We start from the raw sequence: 16577 nt of genomic DNA on the forward strand, positions 1-16577 counted from the left end.
TGTGCTAAAAAGAATGATACCAAACAAGGCAAAGTAAATAGTTTTTAAAGGTAAAATGTGCAGGGAAAATCAAAAGTAGTTAAAAATGGCCAATTATACCCTGGACCCCCGAGGGTTAAACATTTTTTTTTTTAAGTAACGCAATAGTTACTTTTCAAGTAATTAATTACTTTTAGAATATTGTAACTCAGTTACTACCTCAGTTACTTTTTTGAAGAAGGAACTAGTAACTATAATTGAATTACTTTTTCAAAGTAACTTCCCCAACACTGCAAACCACACACGCCCCTTCTTGTGCTGCCTTCAGGGCCTCATGTCTGCTCATGTCTCAGGTCGCCCATCGTCTCCTCTCCTCTCCTCTCGTGAATTTAATGGCCATAAATATATTAGGAGACGGGAGGCACACATTTGACACAGGAGGAAAGCCTTCCGACGAGAAGGCTGGGCTTTCTGTTTTACATGACCTCAGGAGGGGTCTTTGAAGGCACCACGGGGGGACTTTAAGTTTCGTTTCTGCATCTCAGCTGAGAGTGTCACCAAAGATCACTGATCAGCAAGTGATCTGTAAATAATAGATCTAAGTACAGGATTTCTCACTGATCGACCACTCAGTGATCGATCAGTCGGTGCATAATCGTTTCTTCATCTTCATCGGTGTGTACACTGAGGAAGAGAAGGACTGTTTCCTGCAACATGACGTGAGTCCCCGTTAGCTTCACAGCTGCTTTCCGACTTCCGAAAACCACTCCAAATACCGATACCTGTACTACTATTAGCAGAGGTGGCAAAAGTACAAGCATTCTTTAATTACGTAGAAGTACAGATACTAGTGTTAAAAATGCTCCAGTAAAAGCTGAAATAGTGAAAACAACCCCAAAAAAAGGGCAAGGTCTGAAATGTACTCAAATTACGAAAGTAAACAGTAGCTCTTTGTAGGACGTTTCTATCGCATATTTTTATGCTAGGGCTGGGCCATATTACACCGTTCACGGTAATACCGGTATAATGTTAGGCAACGATAGGAAAATGAAATATCGCGATAGAATATGAGTAAAACGCGCATGCGCAGTGCCTTTGTTTTCATACGCACATGGCCGATTGTTGAGTGAAAAAGATGAACCAGAATTGGTTTGTAAAAATGGTGCAACTTCAGTGATGTGGAACTGGGTTGGTGTTTGTCCGTCAGATACACGACAAAGCACATTTTTTTTGCAGAACATGCAAGCGGGCTGTCGTTATTGCCAAATCTTGGAGTAATCTGGGTCCTAAACTCCGTCTCTTCAGCTCCCAAAGTCAAACGAACACTGCAGCATCACTGAGAGTTAAAAACTGTCTAAATTCTTTCATCTTTAATAAAACGATCAGCATTGCTGCTTTACCAGGTGTAACTATGAAGTTTCACTTCCAGGCATCCATGAAAGCATAATTTATTACATTTAACGGAGTTAGAAGTTAGCAGGAAACTAGCGGAAGTTAGCTCGCTAGTTTCGCTAGTTACCTAAACATGATATAGCATGTTCTGACTGAGAGATTTCTGAAAAGAATCAAACGTACAGTTCTGCTATCACTTCCAACATAAATGAAGACAGGAAACTAAACAGCAGTGACGTTTGTAGGGTTACTGAAGTTGGGCTAGCTAGTATATAATGATGTGCTACGTGATCGCTAGCGACACAGCTATGTTAACATAACATAAACAGTGAAGCTGGAGGACGAACGCTAACACTTTTCCACTTATAAAAGTTAACGTTAAGGTTCCTGATGGTTAGAGACAAATGCAATCGCATGGCAGGATGCTGTAAACGGACCAAACTTCAGTCAGGAGAACAACTGAGATAATCCATCCACAATATGAGGTTAGTCATTAATATACTGCAACAACATGGGAATAGAGCAGCTGTGATAGAATACAGCATTAATGAATCAATGGTACAGAAGTGGAGGAAGCAAGAACTATGAGTTTAATAAAGTTTGATTTATCTGATTGCTTCGCTTTCGCTTAATGTGCCTTATAATCCCGTGCACCTTATGGTCCTAAAAATACGTACTGCACACTGCAGTTTAATGTTGCAAAGCACCTCTTTTTAACTTCAGTGGATATTATACATGGTTATGCTCAGGATATGTCAGCCCATTTCTACTGGAAATGCCTTTTGGTTAAACTTTCAGCAAGGAATTTGCATTTGCACTGTTAAATGTTTATATAGCTTTAATGCACATAAAAAACAGCTTCTTGTTTAAGTGAAAATAAATGGAAGGTTGTCTTTTTGCGCTAGTAATGTTGTGGAGTTGTATTTTGTCTCGCATCAATTATATCGTCAGTTATATCGCTATCGCAAATTTTCAAATATATATCGTGATAAATATTTTTGGCCATATCGCCCTGCTCTATTTTATGCAAAGGTAACTTACTTTGTTTTTCTTTGTGACTCTCTTTAAGTGAAGGCAGCAGCGCTCTGCTCAGGAGGCTGCAGCAGCTGCAGTGTCACTTCACCTGGGATCTGAAGAAGGACGTAGACCTGAAGAACCTCAGCACCCGACTACAGGACCACATAAAACTGCAGCTCGGCCAGCGCGGGGCAGTGGCCCGATCATACAGCTTCTTGGCTTATGTCAGGTACAGTTTCCACAGCAGTGAGCCACATTACTGCTGGGCAATTTGAACTAATTTAACTACTGACCAGAATGCTAATGCCAGTAACATCCAAAATACTGAGGCTGGCTGGCTGGCTGGCTGGATGGGCTGTCCATGATGGAAAGCAGTTTATTCAGTTACCTGTGACCCTCACTGACTCAAACACCTCCAAATTCTGACCAATGATAGCACTGATAGTCCTCAAGTCCAGTCTATCATTCAGGTGAACACTCAGGTACCTGTAGCTGTCCAGTGTTTCCGCCTCCTCATCCATCATGTTGATGAACCTAGTCACAGTGTTTTTCCTCTGGAAGTCAACCACCATCTGTTTTGTCTTGCTCACATTCAAAGGGAGGTGATTTATTTAACTGTTATACTGGACATCTGAGGTGTACAAGGTAAACAGGAATGGTGATAGGACCGCCCCCTCTGATGCCCCAGTATTACTAACCATCACAACAGACAAACTGAGACCTCTCTAACAGATAGTCAGCACTCCAGGAGACAGTAGAAGTCGTGATCCATGACATGAACTTATCTCACAGCCAGCAGTGGGGAGTTGGCGAGGCCAGTTCGCACCGGCAACTGTCAGTGACGTGAGTGAAGACAAATCCACCGTCATCTGTTCCTAGCAAGGACAGTGTGCTCTTAGTGAGCTCGAGAAGAGAGAGGACTTTCTCGGCTCGCTCTGCGTCAGAGACGGAGCAGCGCCGCAGCAGCAGCACCTTCAGAGCGGTGTATTCCCCTTGGGATCGTGGAGGAGGGTCAACACATAGTGGGTGGACAGCGGATCCAGTGAGGCCACCACATGATGGTATTTCGTGTCATCTGTGAAACACCACGAAGAGCAAACTGAGCTTCAATGTGCACGAACCATGAAGGAGGGTCATGAAGCAAAAAATCTGGCAGCTTAACCGCCACAGCAAAAGTTAAAGCGTACAGCTCTGCTATCACATCCGACATAAATGAAGACAGAAAACTAAACAGCAGTGGTGTTTGTAGGGTTACTGAAGTTACTGGCTAGTGACACAGTTATGGTTAGCATAATATAAACACGGTGAAGCTGGAGGATGAACGCTAACTCTTCTCCACTCAATAAAAGTTAACGTAGGGGTTCCTGATAGTTAGGGACAAATGTAATTGCATGGCAGGACGCTGTAAACGGGCTAAACTGGCTGTAAACTTCAGTGAGGAGAACAACTGCAATATAAAGTTAGTCATTAATAGTTAGCATTAAAACATGGTAAAAACACAACAGCCTGAATAAATGCAGAGTAGTTTAGACCCGGAAGCAGGTTTCATCATGTCATCACTTAAAGATTGGGTATCCCACCTCCTGTGAATGTTTTAATGCAGTACAGTTTTTATTAACATCACTTGTTACATCCTGTTTATGAAAGTTATAATAAATAACATTCATATAAGAAATGAAATTGCTTTGTGTAAACTGTATGCAGTGTTAAATAGGTCTATACTACTTTACTTTAGTGTTGGTCATAAGGGAGGTACTTAAAGAGCTATCTATTTTTTGAGGTAGTACTCATTGTGAAAAGAACCACTGATTTAAGTGACTTATACATCATGGTTAACCTGAGTAGCGAAAGGCCGCTGGGGTTTGAAAACAATGTCCAGGAGTTCGCTGTTCCCCCTGGCTGTAGTGAGCCTTGAACCCCCGCTAGCAATCGAGCTGGTGGGTAAAGGACGTTTCTGAAACCTTTGGAGCACTTTTGGAAATATGTGATGTCTTGATAAATCGAGCAGTTTTAAGAAGTTTACACAACTACATTCTCGCCTGAAAATATGTTAAAAGTTTATTTTGTGACCCAGAAAGAGTAATAAGATTAATATGAAAACGAAGTAGCTGCCACCATTGTTGATAATTGGAATTAGCTGGGCCGCGCTATAAATTCTGGGATAGATTGGGCCACGAAGGACACACCCGACCCATCCTTCAAATTTGCGGAAAAGGAGGAAGCATTTGGAGGAGTATTCGAATTTGGACAGCCTTCGTCATGTCGCTGTAATATAATCGGCCTACAAATGGAGGATGAACGATGCGGCCCCAAAATTGAGCACAGCTGAAGACTGCTTCTTCTTGTTCTTTGGCGTTTAACATCAGCTGGCATCCTTGTAGATGCATTGCTTCCATCTTTTTTTTCAGTCTGTTATTACACTCTTAAATCCTACTACTTATTCCTGCATCTTTCAGGATCTTACAAAGCTTCAAATGACGTGCCGCCTGTTAAATTAGTCCTCAACGATTTTGATAGTCGACCTAATCGTGACTAGTCGACTAATCGTGGCAGGCCTACAATTACGTCATTATTTCAAACTTTGGTTGTCTTTAGTAGAAACATATGCAGAGAAACAGCTGAGTACTAGGCTGGTGTTCCTGAATTTCCTGACAGGTGTACACATCTCAAGTATGATTCCAGAAAAACGTGATTTTTAATTATACTCATGTTTTGCTGACCTGTTGGTCCTCAGGTATCTTCAGGATCAACAAGAGGAAGCACTGTCACTTTTAAACCAATCAGAGGAGACCATCAGGGAGAGTTACGGTGATGAGAGTGAGAGGCGGCTCATTGTGACGTATGGAGACATGGCCTGGCTGAAATATCATGCCGGAGACTGTGCACAGTCACAAAGCTACTGTCAGAGAGTCGAGGACATACTGGTATGTACACCAATCAGATCAAATGTTATAGATCACATGCCTCTGAACCTCTGACTGCAGCTGAACCTTCTCTGTCTGCAGGTGAAGTATCCCACTGGTTCCTCAGGAAGTCTCCTTCCAGAGGTGTACGGAGAACAAGCCTGGACCTACTTCCAGGTGTCAAAATCTTACTACTTAAAAGCCGTTGATAGTTTTCGTAAAGCACTTGAGATACAGACTGATGACATTGAGTGGAATGCCGGCTACGCCATCGCCCTCTTTCGCACAGAAGAGGTCAGTTTTATAATAAGTCTGATATCAGTTAATTAATTTATTATGTTTATATTGTTTTAGAAAACAGCCAATTCATCAGTGTCTAAAAAGATCCAGCAATTAACTGGAGTGTGGTTCACAGTAGACTAACGCGTTTCTCATCTGCAGTGGGTTTTAGAAAACTTACAGGAAACTGAGGAGCCTCCATCCATCAAACAGCTTCACTCTGCCCTGGAGCTCAACCCCGATGATGCTGTTCTGCAGTCGATGCTGGCCGTGAAGCTTGGAGCCTATAAGAAATACGAAGAGGCTGAGATTCTGCTGAAGAAAGCACTGAAAACTGATCCTGATAACCCTCATGTCAGCCGCTACGTAGGAAAATACTTACGTAATCATGTAGGTCTGAATGTAGGATATTGTATATGCTTATTACTCATGCAGCCACAGATAATGTGATTCTTCCAGGATCATGTAATATAAGAGTCAGTGCACAGGTCTATGGAGATCCTTTATTTAAAAATGGCAAAACATGCACCCTGACCCTTAGTCAGCTCCAAAGAAGGCTGTGAAAGATGGCAGCTCTGTACATTTTAGCTTCCACGGAGTTTTTAGACGATCTGTGATCGTTGTTAAAGACTAACTCTGCCTTTTGTTAAATGAGGCGTGCTGGTTGGGCTGGGTTTCCCATTCTCTAATTCTGATCTGTGTTTTTGTCCTTTTATCTGTAGTTTCACCTTCCTGAATTCTCCTAATTCAGAAATAGTAAAATCTGTATTATTTTATTCTGACCAGTGACCTGAATCAGGCTTGAGACTGAAATGACAGATTACTAAAGTTTTTTAAGCTTAATTTTGTGGTTCTTAATTTTTTCCCTCAGTCAACATGTAGGAAGTTAATGTTTCCACTAAGTTGTTGTGGTGCTTTTCCATGATTGAGGCATTCTTCTTTATTTTTTTACAAATTGTTGTGAAAATGACCATTAAATGTTGTTTCAGCATCGACTGGAAGAGTGTATTGATATGTTGGAGCGAGCGTTGAAGAGGACCACCCAGTCATCTTTAATCCACCACCAGCTGGCGCTGTGCTACAAGAGGAAGAAGATTGCTGAGCAGAGCCGCAAACACTTCAGCAGCCAGAGTACGCTCAAACATACTGCATGCCTGAAGGTCCAGTTATTGTCAAACTCAAAGATAAACCATGATTTCCGGCTCTACAGGAGAGGTGCGGAAGTGGAGGCGTTGTTGTATTCGTGAATTTGAAATGACTGTTAAGATAAACCCGACCTTTCATCTTGCGTGGGCTGACCTGGCACTGCTGTATGCAGAGGAAATGAATTTCAGAAGGTACTCCTCTGTAGAAAGCAGCAGTGACTCTTGTCTTTTTGCTCAGAGCATGTTTGTCATCATCATGATCATCTCTTTTGTTTCTCAGGGCAGAGGAGATTTTCCAGCAGTGCTTGTTGAAGTTACCAGAGTGTGATGAAAGCCTTTCTCAGGCTATCCATCAGCGCTATGGTGACTTTCATTACCATCACAAAAGAAATGAAGCTCAAGCCATCGTTCACTACACCAAGGTTGGTTAAGAGGTGCAAAGCAATAGATTGAAATACGACTGAAACTAGTATTCATTGGAACGTGAATCACAGGACCTCAAAACTCTGTCACATGACCAGCACAGAGCCCTGAAGGGCAAAACATGTCCCAGAATAAAGCAGTGGACACAGCAGCTGTACTGGTTTGTTGTTGTAGAGAGAGAGCTGAACTTGAAGTTGACTGTTTATTTACTGGTCAGTCCACCCTCACCTATAGCCACGAGCTGTGGGCAGCGACTGAAAAAATAAGATCAAGGATCCTAGCAGCAGGAACGACCCTCCTCTGAAGGGTGTCTAGGGCTTAGCCTGAGAGGTGGGGTGAGGAGTTTTATCATTCATGAGGAGCTCAGAGTAGAGCTGCTACTCTTACACCTGGATGTCTCCTAGGTGTTTGAAGGATGTGTTACACGAGAATGTCCTCATTTTTCCAGCACACTCTGGAAAGATTATAATCCTCGTCTGTCTTGGGAATCTTTGGTGTCCCTTCCAAGAAAGTTGTATCAGAAGAGATCTGGACAAGACTGCTGTCTTTTTGCTAAAAGGCAGTAGATGTATGCACTAAGTTGAAAAAAATCTACAGGTTCACATAGGGATGGGTATCGAAAACCGGTTCTTGTTGAGAACCGGTTCCCACTGTTTCAATTCCTTGGAATTGTTTGCCATTTTTGCAAACGATTCCCTTATTGATTCCAGTCGCCCCGAATGACGTCACCACGTTGCGGAGCGTCATTTGCCTGGCAGGAAACATGGCGGCTCAAACGCTCAAAAGTTTGTTTATACTTTACGAGAACAGATGGCAACAGGGCAACTTGCAATACTTGCGAAGTAGCTATTTCATTTAAGAGAGGAAACACAACGAATATGCAAAAGCATTTGCTCACAAAACACGCGATGACCTTAAATGAATGTCGTGTTTTTAATTCCGCTCCGGACTCGTGAATCTCAACCCAGCAGCAGCGGTAACGTTTGCACGTCCTCTCCCGTTAATGCGGCAGGTAAATAATCAACTAACAGTGCATATTATGTTAGCGCGATCTGCCTTATTACAAAACCTGCCATTACTATGCGCTGCATTTAGGTGACCATGATGAGAGAGACAGAGTCTGGCTGGCGCTTGCTGGCAGTTGGCGCTGCAGTCTACCGGTAGCGTCTCCTTTCAGGCCAGGATAGACGAATGTCACCGTGCAGTGACTAAGTTTGTGGTCAAAGGCTTGCACCCATTTGCCACAGCAGATGGTAAGTGAATGTGTTTAATTGTAGGCAGGGACATTACTGGACATTCTTGTGTAATTGCTACAAAATAATTTATGTTATACTTTGTTATGGCTACAGAAGAATATTTATTTTATTATTTTACATTTACAATTTTTTTTCCTGGGGACCCTGTGACACCCCATTGAAGAGCCGTAGGCTGTGGATCTCTTAAGATCTCACTGTTGGGTTCGTAAGGCCATGTTACTCCTAAATTTCTATCTTGTTCAAAGAGAAGATATAAAACAAAGTTCTAAGCTAATCGACCTTAGTGTTCTCTTTTTTAAAAAGGATCGATAAAGAATCAAATCGTTAAACAGAATCGAAAATGGAATCGGAATCGTGAAAATCTTATCAATACCCATCCCTAGGTTCACAACCGAAATCCACATAAGTCAGGTATCATTTTACTAAATAAGTAAAAACAAGTAAGTCCGTGCAGTAGCTCGTCTTAATGGAAGCACTGGACAATGGATGATGAAGGTGGAGCTGCCAGGTATGGAAAAGAATCCATGCCTATGAGTTTAACACTAGATTTACTAAACCTGCGCAAATTTGCGTAACTTCCCTAAACCCAACACCCCCTAGAATTACTGGCTTTTTTATTTTCTGGTGCAAGTCCCGAGGTGTTAATCACCCCTGCTGAGATTTTCACAGGTCGTCAGCTCGTTTCTCCTCCAGCTTTTGTTGTGCAAACCACCCATTATCCCTGAGGCCTGGCACATTTGCATTGGCTCACTCAGAGTTGCTCAGATCCAAGCCAGGCCAAACCTCTGTGTTACAACCTTCAGAAATTCCTGCCATATCGATACAAAAGACACACATTCACAATATATGGGTACACAAGTCTGTTTTATTTCAAAGTGTTTCAAACTTTACAGCGTTTGCAGACCCAGTGTCCATCATCCCTGCATTTGGCACAGGTGAATGACATGTTGCACAGGTAAACCTGCTGCGATTCCTGTTGCAGCTCTCTTGCACCTGGCACTGCGTTGTCTTTCCAGTCCCTGGCACAGCAGTTGCAGCAGCCTGCCTCTGTGCTAATATTTCCTTGTGCTGCATGAATCGGCAACGAAGTTGCTGAGCTAGAAGACTCAGAAACAATCTTCTTTTGCCTGTCCACCCTGTACATGCCTTGTACAAAATCTAGCCATTCCCCTCCGCCAGGTCCAGCATATTGTAGAAAACTCCTACTGGCCACCTGCGTGTTGCTGCTCTTACGGAATACATCCGCGCAAGTTGAGGAAGTTCACTCCGGACTTTATTCACCGTGCCCAATAACGTTGTTTTGCGCTGCAGCAGTCTGTGCGACAGTGACAGTGAAGTAAAGAAATTGTCCGTTGTGACGTTTCTCCCATCATCCAAAAACGGCTCCATCAGTTTCATAACCACGTTCTCTGCCAGCCTCTCTCCCTTCTGATGATTGGGGTCCTTTCCCAAGTAAGGAGATGCACTGCAGACATATTTGGTGTCCAAGTCCGTGGCCATCCAGAACTTGATCCCAAATTTGTCTGGCTTGGTTGCAATATACTGTGTGAATGGACAACGAACCTTGGAAGGGAACAGCTGTTCATCTATGGTCATGTGTTCTCCTGGAGTGAAACTCTTAGCACAGTTCTCGTTGAAGCGTGTCCAGATGTCAGAGATTGCCGCAAATTTGTCTGTTTTCACCCGTTCTGCCCACGTGTCTTTGTCATCAAATCGAAGGTGTTGCATAATTGAAATGAATCTATCTCGGGGCATTGTCTCTTTGATTACTGGCACCAGAAATCTTTCTGACCAGCAATCCACAATGACACCAACGGGACACATGATTGCTCTTACAAACAGGATTGAAATGAATGCCATCAGTTCATGAACTGAAAAATCCCAGTCCCGCTCTGTTCTGCGGGCTTGATGTACCGTGCACTCTCTGATGGTCTGCAGCATTCCCACGTCTAACAGGCAAAGGAAGCTTTGGAGCACACTTGTAATTTTACGCTGTTGGAAGATAAACAAATAGAGAATGGTAAATTTACATGAACCTCACTCTAAATGGGTTTATATAAATATCATATGTAATATGGCAATGACAAACCTTAGCAGACTCTGTGGGCCCAGCTTGCGCAGTGAAACACGAGCGATTTGCTCCTGCACTGGGTATTCCATTGTCCTCCTCAACCCACGCAGTGCCTTCTTTTGCCGTGTGGCTCTGGCTGGGCTTTCCAGTACCACGGGGCCTCTTCCGTGGAGGCATGTTGGGTTCTTGTTCTGTCTCCTTTTCAGATTCTTCTGAGGAGGTATCAGTGGCCTGCTGGACAAATGAAACCTGTCCATCAGAATCTGCTTCGTCCATTTCCTGAAGCAAGGCCCAAGCCTGTTGCGCGGAGAGGTTCTTCCTGCGTGGCAGTGATACGGAGGCCATCCTGATGTGCGTTCTCAGAAATGCGAAGAAGAAATGATTCTCCCTCCTGGTCGGTCTGCTTTTATGCACAGCACTGTGCTGTAGTGCTGCAATGCCACTCCTACACATACACAAATCTCTCCTGGTTGGGGGAGAGTGTTTTGCACAACAAAAGCAGGAGAACAATGAAGCTGAAGGCCTGTGAAAATCTCAGCGGGGTGCTAGCACTAGAATTACTGAGCCTTTTTTTCCTGCTGTAAGTCCCTACTAGTACATTTACTAACCCTACGCAAATTTGCGTAAATTCCCTGAACCTAACACCTCCTAGCACCCTGCTGAGAGGCCTTCAGCTCCATTGTAGGGTTGTAACACAGATTTTATTAAAGATAAATATCAGTCTGTACATGCTCCTGATAGCTTTTCTTCAAATTCTTTAATTCTCACTCGCTTTTGCAACTTTGTGCTTTTGTGTTACTAGCAGCAACAACTCCACCTCATTGTTAGTCTATTTAAAAACCTCGACATTTTGCTGCAATGTTTCAAAGAGCCAGAAAGTAAATAAACAGCAGACGGAAATGAGGCAGGTTGAATCGTCTTACGTTTCACGCATGCACAATACAGGAACGTAAGCGCTTCAGTGGACGAACACGAAACGATTGAAAACGCTAGTGTGGACGCGGAGCGTTTTTAGAGGAAAATGCTGTTTTCAAATTTTTCCGGATTAGTGTAGACGTAGCCTAAATGAGTCTCACAGGCCTGAATGTGCGCTTGACGCCATTTATAATTCTCAACTTGTTTGATCTGCTGATCACCACAAACAAGCACAAACAGAAATTCTGGACATTTAACTGTGTTTTCATAAGTGTTACAGTTTTTACTACTGATAAAAACCTCCCTTATGGCCATTCACACAAAGCAATTAGGTAATAAACAATGAAATGATCCTGCTGTGCCTCTTTGTCACAGATGCTTTTTCATCATAATGTAGAAAAAACAGTTAAGTATATTTCACTGATCTGGCCCACTTATGATTAAAGTGGCCCGCCAGGTAAAATGAGTTTGACACCCGTGCTCTAAAATAAGAATTCAAGAAATGAGCACAAATCCCATGGCTGCATCTTTGAGAGTTCAGAGGTCCATATGGCAGTAAACAATCAGAACATACACCTTCACACTTGAATGTTGTTAAAGATGTTATTAATGACCAATCAGTTATATCTGTGTTATTAATCTGCCTCCTGCTGTGTCCTGTCTGCAGGGTCTTCTGATTCCTGTGAAGAAATATGAGAAGAAAGTCTGTGCCAAGGTGAGCACTAAAGGTTATGTGATTAAAGTCTAATCAGTGGCTTATGTCAAAATGTGCAGAGACCAAGTCTCCTGTCTGCTGCACCTCTGGACCATTTTCATTAGCAGGACGTGAAGTCAGAGGGAGGCTAATCTGTCAGGTTGAAGCTTTCAGCAGTCCAGGTGGTGAAAGATGAGTTTAGACTCCTTCCTTTGCAGAAAACTTTGTGATATTTGGTTTGTCCATCAAAGAATTACTCCTTTATCTCTTTGTAGGGCCAAATTTCACTAATACAAACAAGGTGCGGCAATTTGCAGATTTTGGGTACATGAGCAGAAACCTCCCACCTGCTGAACAGGGACTGGCTCTCCATGACCTTCATATAGACCCTGGCTCTGATCTGATAAAGCAGACTCAGCTTACATTGTTTCCACATAATATCTTAACACAGTACTGAGGGAGTGGGGTCTGGATCGTTCCCACAGCTGTCCTTTCTCTCACCTGCCAACCAGCATGAATCAGTCCTGTTCTGTGGTTTAAGGCTGGGAGCTGCTGTACTCATATGTCTTCAGTTAGACATTAAATATGTTTTAAGTCCTGGTCTGATCAAGTCTCTGAAAATGCACAAAAAAATCCACAGAAATTCATCTTTCTTTGTTCCTCCATCTTTCCTGCAGAAACTGAAGCAGATCGCTGATAGACGTCTGTCAAGGAATCCAGGTGATGGCGAGGCTCTCGCTCTGCTGGGTCAGGTGGCCAGAGCTGAGGGCAACAGGAAGGAAGCTGCTGAGTTTTATGAGGAAGCTCTGAACTGTGACAAGGACAATGAAGAGTACCTGTCTGCTCTGTGCGAGCTGCGCCTGGAGCTGCAGTGATCATCCCCTGATTAATCACCATCACTGCACTCCTGTTACATCATACTTCAGCCTGCTGAATCTGGACTTGATCCATGTGCTTTCAGAACTGCACAACCTTAACAAATGGGCCCTTCATACCTTTCTGTTAGGTATTAAATTATAAACAATGAAGAAGTTTATGTCCAGGTCTCTGCTCAGGTACACTTTTATATATTAATTTAAACTGTTACAAAGAAAACCATTTCTGTTGATTTTAATAAAAATGAAGCCAGCAGGGTTCAAATTTGAGTAAGTGGGTCAAATTGATTCATTACTTTTACTTGTAGATTAACACAAATTCTCAGATCAGTTTTCAGGTTCACAGAAATTTTGTTTGATTATATTTTCTGTGTTGGTAACGTGTCTGTAATGTTTGTTATATGCTTGTAACAGCAGGTCAGTGCTAGCATCACAAGCAGCTGTGGGATGTGCTGTCATCATAAAAAAGAGATTTCAGGGTCCCGAGAGTCATTTTGTATTTTAAATAATATTTTCATCTTTTACCTTTAACAAAAACATGGCATGCAGACTAATCCTCTAGTCTGCATGCCAGGAGCATATGGCATGCAGACAGGAGCAGCCTGGGATCGAACCACCAACCTTCTGGTTAGTAGCTGACCTGCTCTGCCATCTGAGCTACAGCCACCCCAGTGACTAAAGGTGGTGGCCAGGGTTTGAAACCATTAAATGCAAAGAGGGATAATTGGACCGCACCACCATTTCCTGCTGAAATGTAGAATGTGTGTTTTCTTTCATTAAAAACAAAGTATTTGTATTTAGTTAAATATTGAGTTTGGGGTTTAGTAGTTTTGATTTTCTTCTTTGGTGTCTAGTTTATTAATAAACCAGACTGTACTGTTTGTATTGTTTGTTTACAATTGTGTTTTGTTTAGTTATCCCTCCTGTGTTATAGTGGTCTGATCAGCTATTATATATACCAGGGATCCCCAACTCCAGGCCTCGAGGGCCGGTGTCCTGCAGGTTTTAGATCTCACCCTGGGTCAGCACACCTGAATCAAATGATTAGTTCATTACCAGGCCTCTGGAGAACTTCAAGACATGTTGAGGAGGTCATTTAGCCATTTAAATCAGCTGTGTTGGATCACGGACACATGTAAAACCTGCAGGACACCGGCCTTCGAGGCCTGGAGTTGGGGACCCCTGATATATACCCTTGTGTGTCAGTTCATGTTTAGATCATTTATGTTTGTTAGGGCAGTCATTTGGTTTTGGAGTTCAGTTTTGTTTCTTTGACCTCTTTTATGAGCTCAAATTTATTACCTTTGTAATTTATTACTTTTGTAAATATAATTTTTGGGTTAAATAAATGGCAACCCTATTTTTCCAATAATTCCTGTGACTCCTCCTACAGTTTTGTTAGTTATTTTTATTTTTATTATTATTATGGTTATTTTCTTCTTTAATACAACTGCACACTTATATATATTTTCATGTAAAGCTGATGAGCCCGAGCAAACGAATTTCATTACAGGTAAATGTGGCTATACTGTTTATCTGTGCATGACAATAACAATGTGATTGGACAGAAAGTGTAGTCCAACAAAACACATTAGAGTTTCACTATCACTATAGGGTCTGTGTTCTCCACTTGCTGTTGCCTGAAGAAAAAACCAAGAGGGTTTGTTGTGTGTTTGTTTGCACTGACTCAACAGGATTTCAATCAGAAGAGACACGTAAAAACTCAAGTTGAATCATATCTGCTTTTTTCACTTCAGTTCAGGTGTTTCCCCTAATGGAGTGTTAGCCACAATAAGAAAAAAACATTTTTGTTCAGTTGAAAGTTTGAGATTAACCTCAAAAAATACTGTTCTAAGAATAAAGTCAAAAACAAGAAAAACTGTCACAGCTGCTACACCCTCTACAAAATGCCTTGTGTCGATGAGTTACTGAAAATTACTTCAGAATGAGTTTTAATATCAGTAAAATTATTTCATTTTTTTCTGGTGATGAGTGTACTTTTTATCATGTTGCCTCATATGACGCCCTAATACTCTTTGTTACACTGACTCCTCTTCTGTAAGCTGATCCAGATTTAAGCAAAACAACAACAAAAAGAAAAGAAACCAGTTTGAAGAATAAACAAAAACATATCTGATCATTGTGCACAGTCAGCCCTGACAGTCAGAGTGAAACTCTTCAGTCACAAGATGCTTTTTGATGAAGGGATGATGTGTGAAGACGAGTTTACTGTCTTCACACATCAGCTTATTTAAGATTACTAAATTAGGGCAAGTTTTTCATTCTGAGTAAAGAGAACTATTCAGACACTCCTCCTGTGATAAAGCACTGAGGGTTTATTAAATATAATGAAAGAACATGTTAGAAACACATACATAAATGTCTGTCCTGCTTATAAGAGGAGTCTATCTGACCCCTGATCTATGAAACTTGTTGATTTGCCTTCTCCTTCTCCTTTTTTCCCCATGCTATTACAGCTTCATTTACATCTTTTTGACTTTTTGCTCTGAGCTTATGTTGAATCCTGAACTAATAAGCAAATACTAAGAGCGCCGAGGAGCGAGTACAGTATGTATCCAGATTTGAAATTCAAATGAGAGGAGGTTTTATTCAGAGAGATCTGCCACTGATTTGATTAACTTCACCTTTAGGAATTATTTCTTTCCTGAACCTGCTTAAAGTATCATAAGGAGTAATTTCATCGCATTAAACAAATCAAGAAAATCTAGTTCACAAATCTTCCTCCTCTGAGGTCACTGGGTCATTTTCCCCCGACTTTACAAAGAAACATCATGGAGGAAGTAAAATAAGAGGCTTTTTTACTGCTCTGACTGAGCTGCTTAATAATGTGATGCTGGATGTTGTAAATGTGTGGTCAAACTACAAAATCCTCAAGATGGACTACAAAAACATCATCTTTGATACTTAAAAACCTGCTAATGTTTTGTTTTATGCACAAAAGCACTACTTTACCAACTTGGATTTTATTTTAAAGGCTTGTTTATTTCTGATGAATCATATTTACATCATAGTTTACACATGTTGTTGTTTTTTTAACGTACCCTGCTGTGTAATAGGTCATACTGACTGCCACGCACATATTTCCACTTCACATCAGAAACTAGTTTGAGTAAAAAAAGCAGGCCCATTGAGTGTAGAAAACTATTAAACAGACTGGACTGCACCATCTTACTCTAACTCCTCCCAGTCCAGTCAAACTAGACTTTTTTTTATCAGTAAGGGTTTCCCTGGTAATTTTGCAGGATATGCATAATTCAAGCACTCCTTTACATTTTTAAATTTGGTTATATTTGGAGTATACTGAAGACCTGTAAAATGGAACAAGTGCACCACCTGTGTCCCACCACGGATGATGGAGGAGGGTTAATTTTGCGATACGCTGACTATATTCAGTGTCACTTTTTATATTTTCTGTTTTCCTGCTCTAGATCACAGGGCTACCTTTAAGACACGTGAAGCAAAATCTGATTAAAAGGTAAACAAGGAAGCTTTGAACATATTCTGCCCCACATGGCTCGAGACATTACTCATTTCTGAAGTCAGACCCACCCCTTCTCGCATCCTTTACTCTCACCACTCACAGTTGGCTTTTTATACGATGCTCGTG

The 16577-nt window shown here is 41.8% G+C and overlaps 1 protein-coding gene across 2 annotated transcripts; it reads left to right on the forward strand.

Annotated features, from left to right (window-relative positions):
* The first annotated feature begins 489 nt into the window (after positions 1-489).
* Positions 490-14842, forward strand: LOC116325080 (interferon-induced protein with tetratricopeptide repeats 5-like). 2 transcript variants are annotated; one of them, XM_039607310.1, is made up of 10 exons: positions 490-698; positions 2441-2617; positions 5123-5312; positions 5394-5585; positions 5733-5960; positions 6560-6701; positions 6781-6907; positions 6996-7137; positions 12048-12095; positions 12752-14842. In XM_039607310.1, the coding sequence occupies exons 1-10, from the start codon at positions 694-696 to the stop codon at positions 12947-12949; spliced, it is 1449 nt and encodes a 482-aa protein (XP_039463244.1). In that variant the 5' UTR covers positions 490-693; the 3' UTR covers positions 12950-14842. The 2 variants fall into 2 exon arrangements, with proteins under 2 accessions (XP_039463244.1, XP_039463249.1); XM_039607315.1 differs by lacking the exon at positions 490-698 and adding an exon at positions 1809-1856.
* The last annotated feature ends 1735 nt before the right edge of the window (positions 14843-16577 follow it).

Source organism: Oreochromis aureus, linkage group 3 (assembly GCF_013358895.1).
Source record: "Oreochromis aureus strain Israel breed Guangdong linkage group 3, ZZ_aureus, whole genome shotgun sequence".
Lineage (NCBI taxonomy): Eukaryota > Metazoa > Chordata > Actinopteri > Cichliformes > Cichlidae > Oreochromis > Oreochromis aureus.

Coding starts and splice junctions, on each gene's coding strand:
- LOC116325080 (XM_039607310.1), top strand. Junction 6,702..6,780: donor CAAACACTTCAGCAGCCAGA/GTACGCTCAAAC, acceptor CCGGCTCTACAG/GAGAGGTGCGGAAGTGGAGG. Junction 12,096..12,751: donor AGAAGAAAGTCTGTGCCAAG/GTGAGCACTAAA, acceptor TCTTTCCTGCAG/AAACTGAAGCAGATCGCTGA.